At 53.8% G+C, this 14870-nt stretch overlaps 2 protein-coding genes across 2 annotated transcripts; both read right to left on the minus strand.

The window, feature by feature from the left end:
- Positions 1-99: 99 nt before the first annotated feature.
- On the minus strand, positions 100-1907 carry PHACADRAFT_257587 (uncharacterized protein). Its single transcript, XM_007396658.1, has 12 exons — positions 1719-1907; positions 1529-1665; positions 1400-1442; positions 1269-1335; positions 1151-1204; positions 1022-1076; positions 850-964; positions 744-798; positions 643-692; positions 555-580; positions 337-497; positions 100-258 (listed from the first exon to the last, which is right to left on the minus strand). The coding sequence occupies exons 1-12, from the start codon at positions 1824-1826 to the stop codon at positions 242-244; spliced, it is 888 nt and encodes a 295-aa protein (XP_007396720.1). The 5' UTR covers positions 1827-1907; the 3' UTR covers positions 100-241.
- A 2870-nt stretch (positions 1908-4777) lies between these two features.
- Positions 4778-7191, minus strand: PHACADRAFT_209845 (uncharacterized protein). Its single transcript, XM_007396659.1, has 5 exons — positions 6767-7191; positions 6598-6712; positions 6098-6537; positions 5598-6044; positions 4778-5548 (listed from the first exon to the last, which is right to left on the minus strand). Exons 1-5 carry the CDS (start codon positions 6936-6938, stop codon positions 5022-5024), a joined length of 1701 nt encoding a protein of 566 aa, XP_007396721.1. The 5' UTR covers positions 6939-7191; the 3' UTR covers positions 4778-5021.
- Between the last annotated feature and the right edge of the window lie 7679 nt (positions 7192-14870).

Genomic DNA, 14870 nt, shown 5'->3' on the forward strand with positions numbered 1-14870 from the left:
CTCGATGTGCGCCTTGATCGATGCATGATCCTCAACCGCTTTTCATGGTGTCGTCTAGGTGACTATGAAGTGCAACCGTTACCACAGTGAAGCTGGGTAAATAGTATGTGCTCAAGTTCGCGAGAAGTAGCATCACATTAAATCTAGTAATACATGGACTAATAAAAAAAACTGGCCACTCCATCGCATAATTAGGCATCAAACGAATCAAATCATGTCGGCAGCGTCGCGCGTGCATGTATCAGGACGTCTTCAGCTCTACAAAGCACAAAAGGGGGGAGACGTCAACAAATCATGAACGCTTGCTGTCGACGCGGAGGATCTCCTGAACCGTACCATCCTTGGACTCGTCGCGCGACGGCGATAGGTTGTTGCCGCCCTCAAGGTTGCTGAGCTTCGAGTCTGTCGGGTGGTAGTCGCCGAGATACCACCACACCGCGGGAAGACCGACGAAAAGCGCTCCCACGATGTTGCCGAGGTACGCCGCGATCAGGGATCTGTGGGAACGTCGTCGTTAGACTTGCCCCCGCATGAAATGTTTTGGCTGTGCTCACTTGCGAATGTACTCTGCCACAGTCAGCTGCAAGTTCGCGGCAGAGGTCAGCCTAGGTCTGGCGGAGGGGTCATAGGCGGTACACGTACGTCTGCACCATACATGATACCAAGCGGGACGGAGAACATGTTCGCGACGACTGCAACGAGAGTTTAGTTCCTGAAACTCAGCAAGAACGAAAGCTGCTGACCGTGGTCGAACCCGCAGGCGACGAAGATCCAGATAGGGAACCAGCAAGCGACGATCTGCATCGACTCTCAGCAACATTCCCTTACCGGAAGGCGAGTCGCACATACCTTGGAGATAGTGTCACGAGCGCCGTACGCCTGCCAAACAGCAATACAGACGAGCCAGTTGCAGCCAATGCCACGAAGGAAGATCTGGTGCCACTCCGGTTCCGACGCCTTTTTCCTGGGGAGCAACGTCAGATCGCGATCTCCCCGCACATCGAATCAAAATGCCGCTTACAGGGCGAACGACACTGCAAAAGATTTATACGGGTCGTCATCTATGACAGCGCTGTCTATAAGAGGGCAAAAAATCAGAGCGACGGACGAGACCCGGGTATAAGGATGACAGCTGGAGGAAGGCACATACACTTGGTGATGATCGCCGCGAAGAACAGGCTGCCCACTAGGTTGCCGAAGGTGACTGCGAGAAGAGTGGGTTAATGGTTGTCGTCAACGGCGCCTCGGGCGCTCCGAGGGGTGCTCACCGATGAGCCAGTTGAGTGGCAGCGACCAGAGAGGAATTGCCCGTTTGATGGCAGCCATGGGAAAGACCTGGGTGACGTTGGCGCCCCGGTCAGGCTTCTTGCGGGTGCAAGTCGGATGGGGAGTAACGCACCAGCATGTTGCTTGTAAGAAGCTCATGGCCTCCGAGCACGATCCTGGGAGCGAAAACCCGTCGTCAGCGTCCAAGCTGTGCAACCCGCGCACGGCGCTCCGGGTAGCTAGGGTGCAACGGACGACGTACATGACCAATCCGACGGGGAAGACAAAGCCGCCGAGCACCTTGACGATTCCGGGATCGGAGGCGGTGAGAGTTGGCGCACCACCCTGGATGACCTCGGAGAGCAGTCCACCGAATGACAAGAGGATACCAGCGGTGAACTGGACGTGGGATCAACGAGGGAGGACGGAAGCGAAGATAAGAAAGGGCTTACCGCCTTCATGAAGATCTGGAGCGGATGGGTCTCGTGCTTGTACACGGCGAGCTCGACCATCGTGACCGCCACCTGATTGGGCCTCATCGTGCTGACCTGGTACGCCATTTCTTCTCTCGATTAGCGTGCAAGAGGTGGGGGAGATGGAAGAGTGCCGCGAGGGGGAATGGTCGCCTTAAGGGAGCCGGGCTGGGAACGGCAGCGCAAAGAAAAGGTCAAGGCGTTGCGCCGGGGGTCTTATAAGGAGGGGGACATACCTCGCCGGCAGGTTCCCCATGATGAGCATCAAACCAAATGGGAACTCTTGTCTGCGGGCTGCTATCATCAAATTACTCACAGTAAACCCGAACCTAACCGCCTCGGCGTTGCACCCTGGCGTAAGACCTGGCACAGATGCGGCAGGAGAAGCATTTGCCCATGGGGCAGATGCTCGGATAGACGCTGTCAGTGCGTTCATCAGAAGCTGGGATCAATCCCATCGCCGCTGCGGCATGCTAGTTATCATTATCCAGGAGGACGACAGAGGCCGACAAGCACCCCGGCCTGCATGTCCAAAATTACTCTGGTTTGTGATGAACTCCTCGAGATGTTTGAGCAGCGGGGGAGCTAGACCGGGCTGCGGCAACTCGAGTGCAATGCAGGGGTTTTGTTTCTGTTCCTTTCCTCGACTGCAAGAGCTTAGCCGAACCTTGTGAATTGCGTACTGAGCGCGCCGCTTTTGGCGCACCGGGGCATGGATGGATCCGAGATCAGCGGTGCACCTGTGGGATACCGTAACTTCGTAACAATCAGAGACTGACTAGATACAAGCAAGAGACAACTCTAACAGCGGACCACGGCTCATATTCAGGCCAATTGGCTTCGTGGTAAGGCACGAGAAGGTGGGCTGCGGCAGACAGCAGTGCTGGACACGAGCAAGAGAGACAACAACGGCAGCCGCCGCACTACGAGCGCTTTTGGTTCCAGCCTCGGCAATGCCGCACTCATGCAGTCGAGCCTCTCTGGCCTTGCTCTGGCCTCGGGTTCAACAGTCCTCTTGCATGTAACAGAGACTGTTTCACCGCTTCCTTCCCGTTCACATTCGGATCTTCCCCAAGCTTCCCTCACGTCGTGACCTATTGCTCCAGCTCTTGTCGTATCCTACAGAATGGAAAATCGCCTTGTTCCGTTCGGTGAAGACCTGGTGCAGTGCGAGCTGCAGAAGCACGCAGTGTCAGGGTGCGAAGCGCGACAATCACCTGTCCGCGCCTGCGAGAGCAGTGCGATTGGCCTGTCAAATTCAGCGTCCAATCGTCGTTATGAAGAGTCCGGAGAAGCCCGCGGAAGCAGTAGATGCTTCTCCGCAACACCGAGCTCGTTAGGCAGACTCAGCATGGGCGGAATACTGTCTGCTAGAGACTGCCTCGCCCGCTGTCGTTTGGCCGTCTGGCATGTGCCTCTCGCGACGATCCATTTTTCCAGCGTTTAACCTGGATGAGGATCTCTACCTAATCTAGGGTACTTGCTCATGGTAGTCTGTTATTTTTGAGCTGCATGTCGTTGTGCCGAAGAGTGTTTCGGACTTCGCATGTACGCCCGGGTGCCATGATGCGCAATCCAGGGCACAACCCCTTCGGACTCTCGATCATCGATCAACTCCCGATGAGTGTCATGTCGCGCCAATTGGTCCCGTCTGCTTCCGAGTGACGGAATTCGGGGGAACGGGCCTCACTCAATTTGACGACAGTTGTCCGTTGGAAGTTTTGCTGCTGAACAAGCTCCATAGGCAGTTCAGATATCTGTCTCTCTGGGCATATATCATGCAGCGGTGCACATGGCACTCCTGCAGCTTGTACAAAGATTCAATCTATGGCGAGCATCAGTCTCCACTCTGTCAACATCACTATAGGCTAATGTCCCAGAGAACCAGGGTACTTCGATCAGACGCCCAGCAGTTGGCGTGAACGAATCTCCGTCTTAGTTCCAGCTTTTAGCCGGCCGTGCCTGCACCAGATTGTTGGCCTCTTCTACTAGTGACCTGCCGGCCTATATTACTTTGTCGTAGCTGTAAGTACTCGTCTTGCGCTGGTGTCTAGGAACATTTTGCAGATAGGTCTGGTTCAGGAGAACGCCTAAGTCGCTACCCAGAGTAGCAGGATACCATTTACAACAGAATCTGCTAGGGCTCGCCGCTCGAAATTCTTCTAGGTTGTTATCTAAAAGCTGTCATCCTCGAAGACGTGCCCACGGACTGGGGATTTTCAAAGCCGTAAGTTGGTGTTCGCCCGTAAACCTGTCAATGATAAAGGTGCCAATTGACTTCGAGACAAAATCAGAATTAACCTCTCCCCGTAGTGATCTGACAAGAAATTGCTTCCGCAAATCCGAGGAAGTTGTGATGCGCTGCATGCGTCGGTGTCTGATGCAGCATGTCGGAAATGACTTTGTTTTGCATCATGAATTTGACCATGAGCTTCCCGCAAAACTCGTTGGCAGGCTGTCAGCGCCTTCAATCGCCCGTAGGTGGTATTGATGTCTCATCCCCGAACCAGAGTATCGACCATGCAGACTACCTTGTTTTTTCTACGGTAGAGTTCAAAAAAATTCAATGTACTTGCCACTGTCCTGCATCGCCGACTGGCTCGTGTCTTCCTATCCGTCGACGCTCAACCCCTCGTATGTGCGCCTGTCAAGCCCGGCGCACGCACACGCGGGGTTCGTCTTATGTATCTATCAGTAAACTTTCCTATGGCCTAGATGTAGTTCTTTATGCGCGGTATCTCACCTCGAACAACCACTTCTTTGCAGAGTCGCGCCTCACAGCCTTTTCCTGGGAGGAAAGATGAATTCAGCACCCTCCGTACGCTCAGATTGATTGATATTTCAGATGCTGTCTAAGCTTACAAGAACAATACTGGAGTCGCTTGACAGCCCTGGTCTGCATCTACATTTTACTTGGTGGTGTAAACAAAAACCCCATAGCGAGATAGCTGAGAAAGTGGAGTCTAGTGTTCCCGTGACAGCTGGCTGTAAACAGCACAGAACGAGGCGTACTCACAGCACGACTACCTTTGGAAATTGTGATTTATCATCCATTTCACGATCAGGACACTCCACCATATCCCCATCCAAGCTATGTGCTTTGCCGCAACTCTGCCTGGCCACTACAAAAAACGCTCGCAATGGTAGGAGCGTGACACTGCGCAAGCCATAGATACAAGATTGAAGAGACTCGGTACGCTTCTACAGCAGTCTCCCGCGCTGATGAGCCGGCAGATCTCGATCGTGCGTATGGCCGCTCGTGTTACCGAGTTGTCTGTTGCGCTAGTCTATGTCGCTCCGCGTGCTCTGACGCATGTCTGTTAAGCCGGAGGATGAAGCTGCGGGCGTGATGCGGCCAGTATACGGCTGAGTGGCGAAGGTGCTTTTGAAGATCGAGAGAGGTGAGGAGTAGAGACTTGGAGAGTAACGGGAGAGTCCTGGCACCCTAGCACGATCACCTGCAGGATTCGTGGGGCGTATAGCTGTAGCCTCTGAGGCAGGAGATGTCGTCGGCATGGCCTTCACATTTGCAGCTGAGGTGTAAGGCGTCGTCAGGTGAGGATGGCTGCTTATGGCATCTGCTATGTTCTGCGGCTGAGAGGAAGGGATGACTTGTGATTCGTCAGCGATCTGAATGAGTGCAGCCGCGCCCAGGAAGGAGGAGAGTCCGTCGCTGTCCGACGAAGGTGTTCCAGCGGAGCCGCGACCTGGGTCGTGGAGGGAGGACAAGTCTTGAGCTGGGGAGCTGCTACAGTTAGCGTCTTGATCATTGAAATCACCACTTTCTTGCGGTGCGGATAGCACTTCCTCTGCCAAAAGAGATGAGGAAATGATCAGAATAGGTAACATTGCGCTTACCATCTTCATTGACCGAATCTAGAGCGCTCCGGCACTCCTGCATACCATTGGTCTGATGGCGGGACGACGAGGACGTCGGCCAAAGATCAAAGCTGCGGATCGAGTCGATGTTTGCCTTCCCGAGGTCGGATGCTGGCGAATCAGGTATGCTTGGTGGAAGTGAATCGATCGTGGAGCCAAAACCTGGTGACATCGCAGACATGTAAGGTCCTTCCTCAGCCAATGTCATGTCCATATCTGTGTCGCATGTATAAGTCGGGTAGGTGATATTCTTTGTCCGCAAAAGTTTTAGTCGTCTTCTGAGTTTGTGTAGCTGCTTCGGACGAGTCGACTTTGAATTCACAATGCCCCAATAAATAATCAGAGCAAGCTCGTTAGTCCGACTCGACTCACGCGCTTCGCTGTATGGCTCCGTGCTCTTCGAACCGGACATGTTCCGGTCTTTCACTAGAGAGATTGGGTTTCAGCAGTGGGCGTATCAATGCGATAGTGAGAAGTACCGAGACCCGGATCTCCAGGGTTTATGGGGTGTGCCTGGCTGTGCTCCATTCTGTGGCCAAACTGACTTTTTAACACGGACTTCCTTCCAAGACCGGAGCCTGGACCAAAATTTGGCGCTGAGAAAGGACGAATTTCGAAAATTAAGTCTCCATTGCGGCTGATGACTGGTCGCGCCAGGGTGTGAGCCACCACAGAAGGGTAACATCCGTACCATGTCCGGTCGATAATCTTCAACTCGTCCAATATTTCTGCTAAGTCGATGACCTCGGGAACGATCCCCATCAGGAGCTTCACCGGGTCGTGTGTAACTCCGGGAGGTAGCTCGCCTATTGAATTTGATTTGGGGAAGTGTGTGCGAGGCTGAAGCACGGTGACTCTCAGCCCGTTGGTGCCAGAGCGCATGGTAAGCGAGGCCTCCCATATAGCACTCGACTTCGAGCTACCACAATAAGCAGACGGACTCTTAGCGCGTTCAAGACAGAGCAAAGATTGCACATACCGCCAGTCCGTGGAGGTGCCCACCGAGAGCTCAAGACTTACAGTGCCACCTAATGTAATTTCCAACTCGCCGCGCTCGAACGTGTTGATGATCTCCAAGTAATTCTCCGTACGACCTACATAATAATGTCAGCTGAGACAGATACCTTCGGAAAGAAGACGCCACTTACACACGGCCGCATAGCTTCCGACCATAGTGTGATCCTCGCCTTCATGTTCGTACAAACACCTGTCACGAAAGGACCATCGGTATCTTAGGGAGCTGCCGGTACCCTTTCCAGATTCGAGAACAGGGGTGCAATCCTCGTATTTCCGCTGAGGTTGATCGGACCAGCAAGCCATTTTGAGCTCCCAGACATTCTGCTCAATGTATGCAGAGATCGGGACGACGGTCGTTCTTGCATTGATTTTGGAGAAGGCGAGGAGAAGCCCGTCTTTCAGGAATAGACTGCCGGATATGGCCGCAATGCCGTATGATGAGTGTGCTACTGCGCAGGCGACCCAGTTTCTCGAGGACGGTGGAATGGAGGCGGGCAGAGATCGACCTCCACACACACCCAAGATGATGATAATTGGCTCGGAGGCACGGATCTGCTCGTTCCGGCTGTACTCGCTCGACGTTTTCTCCAAGTAGACATGGAAGGTGGCGCTGATCGGGCACTTGTACAACCCTACCGATTCCGATTCCCCTAGAATCGGGTTATGGACCGAACCGTGCACGCTCAAAAGTCACGTGACTATCAGCCATTGCACCCGAGCTTGCGCTAATGTGCCAGCCGGCGCCTATGAGTCTAATTCCCAAGGCACGAACAAACTTGTGTGCAGTAGGCTTGCGCCCGCCCCATCCGATTTCGCGAAGCTTTTTCCCAGACGTCGTCGCGAGCACGCAAGCGTGATACAATCCATTCATACAGATTATATTGCCTATTATATATACTACATGATCAACTGTAATCAGTCTGCGACGGCTTTTCTTAGGGTACAGTTGTGGGACGAAATTTGCATAAATTGACTATTGATCATATGGGAGCATGGGAAGGAGGTGTCAGCGGCGTCGCTTTGGGTAGATAATGCAGGTGAGGAAAACATTGTAACATATGATGAGGAATACTATGACCGTGCGTCTCCTTCGTCACAGCTGACCCACACGGTTTTCCATTGCTCACTCACAGCCTATGTAGTGCCGTCGGAGCCCTGGGTGCAATGGGTCCACCCGTGCAAGTGCACCCTGATCACGCACGAGAGCTGTCTCCTGAACTGGATATGCAACACACAGCAAGATGCCTCGCACTTGTCAAACGCCCTGAAGTACCCCCAGTGCAGTGCGCAGTACGAGATCCTGAGCGAGATCCTGTTCCCGCTGCGGCTGCTCAACCACATCAACACCTTGGCGTAGTACTATTAGCAGAGCGTGAACATGAGTTGCTTATAGCACAGCAGGAGAGATAGCAGCATTGTATAAGGGCTATAAGTACATAGGCAGATTGCATAGGTGTGTTACGAGCAGGCAGATGAAGCTGTGGCGAGATGCGGCGTGTTTGCAACCAGTCTTCGTTCAGGAGTCATTATTATGGTGGAAAGTATAGCCCATACCATTCATCATGCACGACAGGTTTCTCAAGACTTAGCAAGCACTTGTCTGTAGGTGAAATTAGTTTACTAGGGGAAGGATGGCGCAAAATTTGAAAGATTTATTGCTCTTGAACATGTCTGTACATAATTTAATGCTTACAAAATTACCTGTCACCAGCTATGCTGGTGGAAGGTCATCCTAGGTCATCCACTCCCTGGAGCGCTTCTGGTCAGCTGAAAGCGGCACGGCTTTGTAAGCAAAGCTTCCGGCTGTCTGCCTCCGGCCCACTGCACTCGAGCCTTTTGGGCCACTGCCCTCGACAACATCCAAGTATGAGTATCAACCGTTGCAAATATAATCATTTCATTCATATTTCAACGATACAACACTTAAACACACAAACTATCAGTTAGGAACGTCCTAAACGGATGAGACCACAGAGTGGTGAAAGCCTTCGCAGTTATTTCCACCACATCCAGTCCCTCCGCACTTCCAAAATACCAGGTCAGAGTTTCCCATGTGCTCATATATGATCCTTGCTCTGGTGTTGTGCTCAAACAAGAATCTCACAGAGTAGCAATCTGTCTTCCATGGAGTATACTCCATGGCTGGCGCTCTCTACCCCTCATCTTGCACTGCCTACAACCCAGACACAAGGCCCAAGGACCACTCAACATGCTTGTGACGTCAGCCTGAGACTGATACACAACTCGCTGCGTGTCGCCACATGCCCCGGGCCAGCACACCAACAATAGCACTCGACCTTCGCTCTGCTGTTGTGCAATGCACAATGCCCAGAACGTGTCATGCAGCACCGCATGCCATCTAGTGCCCCGAGCCAACCTGCAAGCTGCAGTATCACACCACCTCTTCACGTGTCTCCACTATGTCCATCAGGCATTGCAGGCTCAAAGCTAGAAGCCCGCGACTTGCATCTCGTGGCTGATCGTGGTGCCTACTTGCTTCGGCAGCTGACGCCCGACTTGAGCCCCCGGGCAGCCTGCATATGAGTGACAACTCATGTACCTGCCGTGCGTTATCGGTCATACAAGCTCTAACTGCAAGGTGCACAGCTCCCAGTGCAAACACAGAAAGGACTAGACATCCTTGGGCACCAGCGATTAGCGGAGCCTGGCAGTTCTTGCGTGAGCATCCTTGTGTGAGTTTGGCTGGCCCTGGGACAAGGCGCAGCTGTCACTGGCACCGCGACCTTAACACAACGGCTTGGTACTTCCAGTCTTTGCCACCGAGTAATGTCTGTAAAGGGTACATTCTCTCTCCTGTGTCCTATGGTTCAGCAGTTTGCAAGGATGACTAACACCCAAATCTTACTCACCAACAGTGCATGCACCGTAGTTATACATGTATTGATTGACTGGCTGATGTAGTATGCAGGGCCGAATGGAAACGCTGCAGGCACAGGCCGCACAGGGGAAGGCACAACAGGGCTTGAACCTCGCATACCCTCTGCCCGTCATCACGTTGGCCAGTGCCACCACTGAGCTGCACTGCAATGGTGGACTCAGGTGGAGTGAAGAGTTCCTGTTTGGTAGCGATGACGCGTTGTTTGGGTAGAGGGCCATGTAACGACCCTCTGTGTATGTTAATACTTACGGAAATACCGCTCTCCAGTGATGCTGCTGTTCTTGGGTGCCTTCTATTGTCGTGGTACGATGACTGGGCTGCGTGAGCGCGAACTGGCGAGTGGCACGCGGGCACGATCTAATACACACGGTGTTAGTCTGAGTGCGAAGGGAAAGAGCACGCTGTATAGCTATGTACCTAATACACACGGTGTTAGCTAGACAGGGGTCCGGTAAGCATACTGCATAGTGCGCAAGGGCGACGAAGGAGACTTACTCTGAGTGCGAAGGGAAAGAGCACGCAGAGTGGGGATGCGAGAGGAGTCCTTATATACTAAAAGGAAGCAAAATTGAAAGTCCGCTAGAATGGGGAAGCCTGCCATAAAGAGGTCCGTGCGTGGGAGCACTACATATGATTGTCCAATCACTATCTACGTATTAGCAGCGCCTAATCTAAGATGTTCACCTTAAGTCCATGCCGGGCGGAACACCGAGCCAGAGCCACTAGGCGCTTCAACACTCCCCCTTGGTGAGGCGATACGGAACGAGGCCAAGAGACTGGGTGTGACGGTTGTGTACCTCAGCCGGTAAAGGCTTTGTGAGAATATCAGCCGGATTGTCGACACCGGGATCCTAACGAGTTCGATCAGACCTGCTTCGAATTGCTCGTGAACAGTGTGAGCTTTGACGCGGGTGTGTTTCGTGCGATGCTTGACGTTGGGTGACTGGGCAGCGTCAACGACAGATTTGTTGTCGCAGTGGAGAGGGACAGGCTTCGCGAGTGGATGTTCGATGTACTCAGTGAAGATTTCGAGCCACTGTAAATGTCGGACTGCTTCGTCGGCTGCGAAGTACTCTGCGTCGAAGGTGTCTCGAGCCACAGAGCGTTGCTTGCGAGAAGACCAACTGGTCGCGCCTCTACCGAGTTTGTAAACCCAGCCAGATGTTGAGACGGAGTTGTCCTTGTCGTTCGCGAAATCTGCGTCGGTGTAACCGAGCAAACGGCTATCGGTCTCGTCGTTCTGACCTAGACAGAGTCGATAGTTGGAGGTGCCGCGGAGGTACTTGAGAACACGATAGGCGGCAGCTACGTGCTTCGGTGAAGGGTTTGCCTGATATTGGCAAAGTCGGGCGACGGCGAAGCCGATGTCGGGGCGAGTCCCGAGCATGGCGTACATGAGTGAGCCGAGGAGTGAGCAGTAGAGCTTGATGCGGTCTTGTGGACAGTCCGCGGGGTCTTCCTCATTCTTCTCGAGTACGATGTCAGTGCCGAGTGGTGTGGATGCGGGGTTGCAGTCTTCGTATCCGAATCGTTTGAGAACGGACTCGATGTACGTTTCCTGGTCGAGGTATGTAGCTCGACTCCCCCTATCCCTCGTGACACGGATGCCGAGGTAGTATTTGAGTTCGCCAAGGTCCTTGAGTTGGAACCTTTCCTTCAATGCCTCTTTCATTTGTTGGATGAGATCGAGGCTGTTTCCCATCATAGTTAGGTCGTCAACGTAAACCACTAAAATTTGAGTGGATCCCCCTCGTTGACGGCGAATGAAGATGGATACGTCGCCGGTGTCGTGGCATGCGAATCCAATGTCCTCGAGACAGGCTTTGAGCGTGAGGAACTATGTTCGTCCCGCTTGTTTTAACCTGTATATTGCTTTCCGCAGGCGGCATACTTTGCCTGCGTCCATTACGAAACCTTCAGGTTGCTCCATGTATAGCTCCTCGTCGAGTTCTCCGTTCAGATATGCTCTATCGAAGTCGATCTGGTGGATTTCCCAGTCCTGGATGGTCGCTAGGGCAATGAGGTATCGCCAGGACTCCAGACGGGCGACGGGAGCGAAGGTGTCTTCGTAATCGATGCCTTGAACTTGCGTGAACCCCTTGGCTACGAGCCTTGCCTTGTAGCGATCCACTTCTCCATTCTCGTTGCGCTTGACAACGTATACCCATTTGCACTTGATCGCCTTGCGACCCTTTGGTAGGTCGACAAGTTCCCAGGTGCCTTTTTCCAGGAGGCCAGTGACTTCGGCCTGCATGGCAGTCATCCACTCCGCTGAATCCGGTGCATCGGCTGCTTGTTTGTAGGTTTGCGGCTCTCCAGCGATGGAGGAGTCGCCTACGATCGCAGCGATGTTGCCCGGTTCCTTGCCTGTGTTCAGTGCTTCCTCGATGTCCGCTTCGGTCGCTCCGGGCCAAATACTCGTCCATTTCTGAGTTGCCTTACGCTCGCGGGTACCGCGGCGGACGCCTGACGACGTCATGGCATGCTCAGGATTGGTGAAGGGATTGTAGTCCCACGAGGTAGTGTTGGGATTTGGCTGGAGTGGCGGAGGGGCGACGACGCGAGATGGTGAGGCTTTGGCCTTGCCTTTGAATTCGGGCTTGACCGGTGCACTTGGCGGAATTGGCGGAGCTGGATACAACTCTGTTCGAGGTGTAAGGCGTGGTATTTGGGATGCTGTAGGCGGTTTTGGTGTGATGGGTTGAGTAGGAGGTGGTACAGGCTGTGGCGGCTGCGTAGGAGCCGGTGGCGTGTTAAGGGGTGGTAGTTCGAGTTCGACAGATGACGGCAGCGTGGATGTAGATCCGGTCGGTTGTGTCGAGGACGGTGAGGGTAGGAGTTTGTTGGGGAAGATCGACTCGTCGAATATCACATCAGTACTCGTGGTGATCTTTCTGCTACGTTTATCCCATAGACGATAACCTTTAGAATTCGTCTCGTAGCCGATAAACACTAGGCTCTCAGCGTTAGCGTCGAGTTTCTTGCGTTTATCCCTGAGTATATGGCAATAGGCCTGGCAACCGAAGACTCGGAAGTGGGACACGTCCGGTGTGGTGCCAGTGAGTCGTTCCAGGGGCGTACACCATGCAATGGCTTTCTTAGGGCCTCTGTTGCGTACGTGCACAGCTGTGCAAACAGCTTCTTCCCAGAATCCGTGTGATAACCCAGCGGTTTGTAGCATTGACTTAGCGGCTTCTACGAGCGTGCGGTTCATGCGCTCAGCTTTGCCGTTTTGCTGTGGGGTACCGGGTATCGTGCGCTCGTGGATGATCCCAGATTTCTTCAACAAGTTGATGAACTCGTTGGACTGGTATTCACCCCCTCGATCTGACCGAAAGACCTTGATGACCGTGTCGAACTGTCGCGCGACGAGGGCTACGAAGTCTTTGAACGCGGAGAGGAACTCATCCTTTGTTCGCAGATAGTAGACCCATGTGACGTCGGAGCAGTCGTCGATGAAGGTAGCGAAGCATCGGTGGCCTGTAAGGGATACCACCGACATAGGTCCGTCGAGGTCAGATTGAATGAGGTCGAAGGGTTTGTTAGCGCGTGAGGTGGACGATGTAGGGAATGTACGCCTGTGTGCTTTGCCCAAGACGCAGCCTTCGCAGGGATGCGAAGGTTTGTCCATATCGGCGGCGGTGAGGCCTTTGACCAGAGAGGAATCAGCAGCGGCGAGCTTGCGTACTGCCTCCCAGTTCAGGTGGCCAAACCGATGATGGATAACGTCGAGCAAAGTGGCGTTGTGCGTGGAGACCGCGACAGATGGTGGAGGTGGAGTAAGGTCCAACCAATACTGACCGCGGGACTTAGTGCCTATGCCAAACGTGGTGTTGCCATGCTTGATTTGGGCTCGTCCTTTCCCAAAGACGAGATCGAAGCCTTTGTCTTCGATGCATGAGATGGAGATTAGCCGTCCGGACATTGCAGGGCTGTAGAGAACGTTCTCTAGCCTGATGTTTACTGGTTTGTTGTCGACGAGCATAGTGCCCTCGACAACACCTGAACCGAGTGTGCTTACTTGCGTTTTCGCCTTGTCTGCTAGTGTTGCATATGTAGGCGACGCAAAGGCGGTGTACTCAGTGAAGTCGTTCAGGTCGTTCGTAATGTGTCGTGTACAGCCGGAGTCTAACATCCAGCGTTTCACACCGTGGAGATACCAGGAAGCGGAATGAATTTCGGCCTCAGGAGCAGCAGCTCCTTCGGCGGTGACTACATGTACAGATGCGTGACCAGTACTACTACCGGACGGATTACTTTTACCGTCCTGGGCTTTGCCATTGCTGTCCTTCCGCGCCTCTTCGGCGGCGGCCTTTTTCTTTCTGCAGTCCTGCTCATAGTGGCCTTTGTAGTGGCAGAAATTGCACTTGCCCTTCTTGCCGTCAGGTTTGCCAGCTTTGGCTTTGCCTGAGGTAGATGCCTTCGGTGCGTGGAAGGCGGCGACGTTGGTGGAGGAGCTGCGACGCTTCGCTTCGTCGAGGAGACGGTTGCAGATGTCGTCGAGCTTCAAGTCGGCGGGCTTGGTGACTGCGAGGATGGGCTCCACGACGTTGTTGAATGAGTCGGGGAGGGCCGTGAGCAGGCCGAATATCTGCAGGAGCTCCGGGGTTTGGAGGATCCCGGAGGCGCTGACCTCTTGCCAGAGTCGGGCGCGTTCGTCGAGTTGGGCAGCAAGGTCATCGCTGTCCGTGATCGCATGCGAGAAGTACGCACGGAACTTGACGAATGCCGACATCGTGGTGGAGGCGGCGTAGTTGTCCTTCAGCTTCTTCCACAGCACGGCGGCTGTGATGTCCACTGGGTTCGCGAGGTGCAGGAGCTTGTCGCCGAGTGTGCTGAGGATGTAAAACCTCGCATATGCGTTTGTTGTCTCCCATGCTTCGACGTCCGCAGCGGAGACAGTGCTGCTTTGGATGGGGGCTCTCTCGGTGCCGTCAACGACCTTCCATGCGCGTGCAGCAATGAAGTACTGCTGCATCATCAGGGACCAGCGTGGGTAGTCGCTGGAACCTTTGAGCTTCCCGATCGCGTCGAGCTTCATCGACGGCGGACCGGTGGCTGATGCAAATGCGGAGGCGGAGGACATGGTTGTCGTGCGGCGAGGTGCGGTGGACGCGGATTGAGAGGGTGTAGTGGGAGCAGCGGGAGTGCGACGTGTAGGACGGGGTGCCGGTGCAGGTGCAGGTGTCGGTGCAGTTGGTGAAGGTGGGCGTGATGCGGATGGACTAGACATACACTAGAGTACGACTCTAGTGTGTGTGTGTGCAATGTGGAGTAACACTTGGGGTAAAGACCCTGAGGTGTTATGGAGCAAGTGTGCGGCTGGTGCCGGATCT

The sequence above is a fragment of the Phanerochaete carnosa genome (assembly GCF_000300595.1).
Source record: "Phanerochaete carnosa HHB-10118-sp unplaced genomic scaffold PHACAscaffold_6, whole genome shotgun sequence".
Classification (NCBI taxonomy): domain Eukaryota; kingdom Fungi; phylum Basidiomycota; class Agaricomycetes; order Polyporales; family Phanerochaetaceae; genus Phanerochaete; species Phanerochaete carnosa.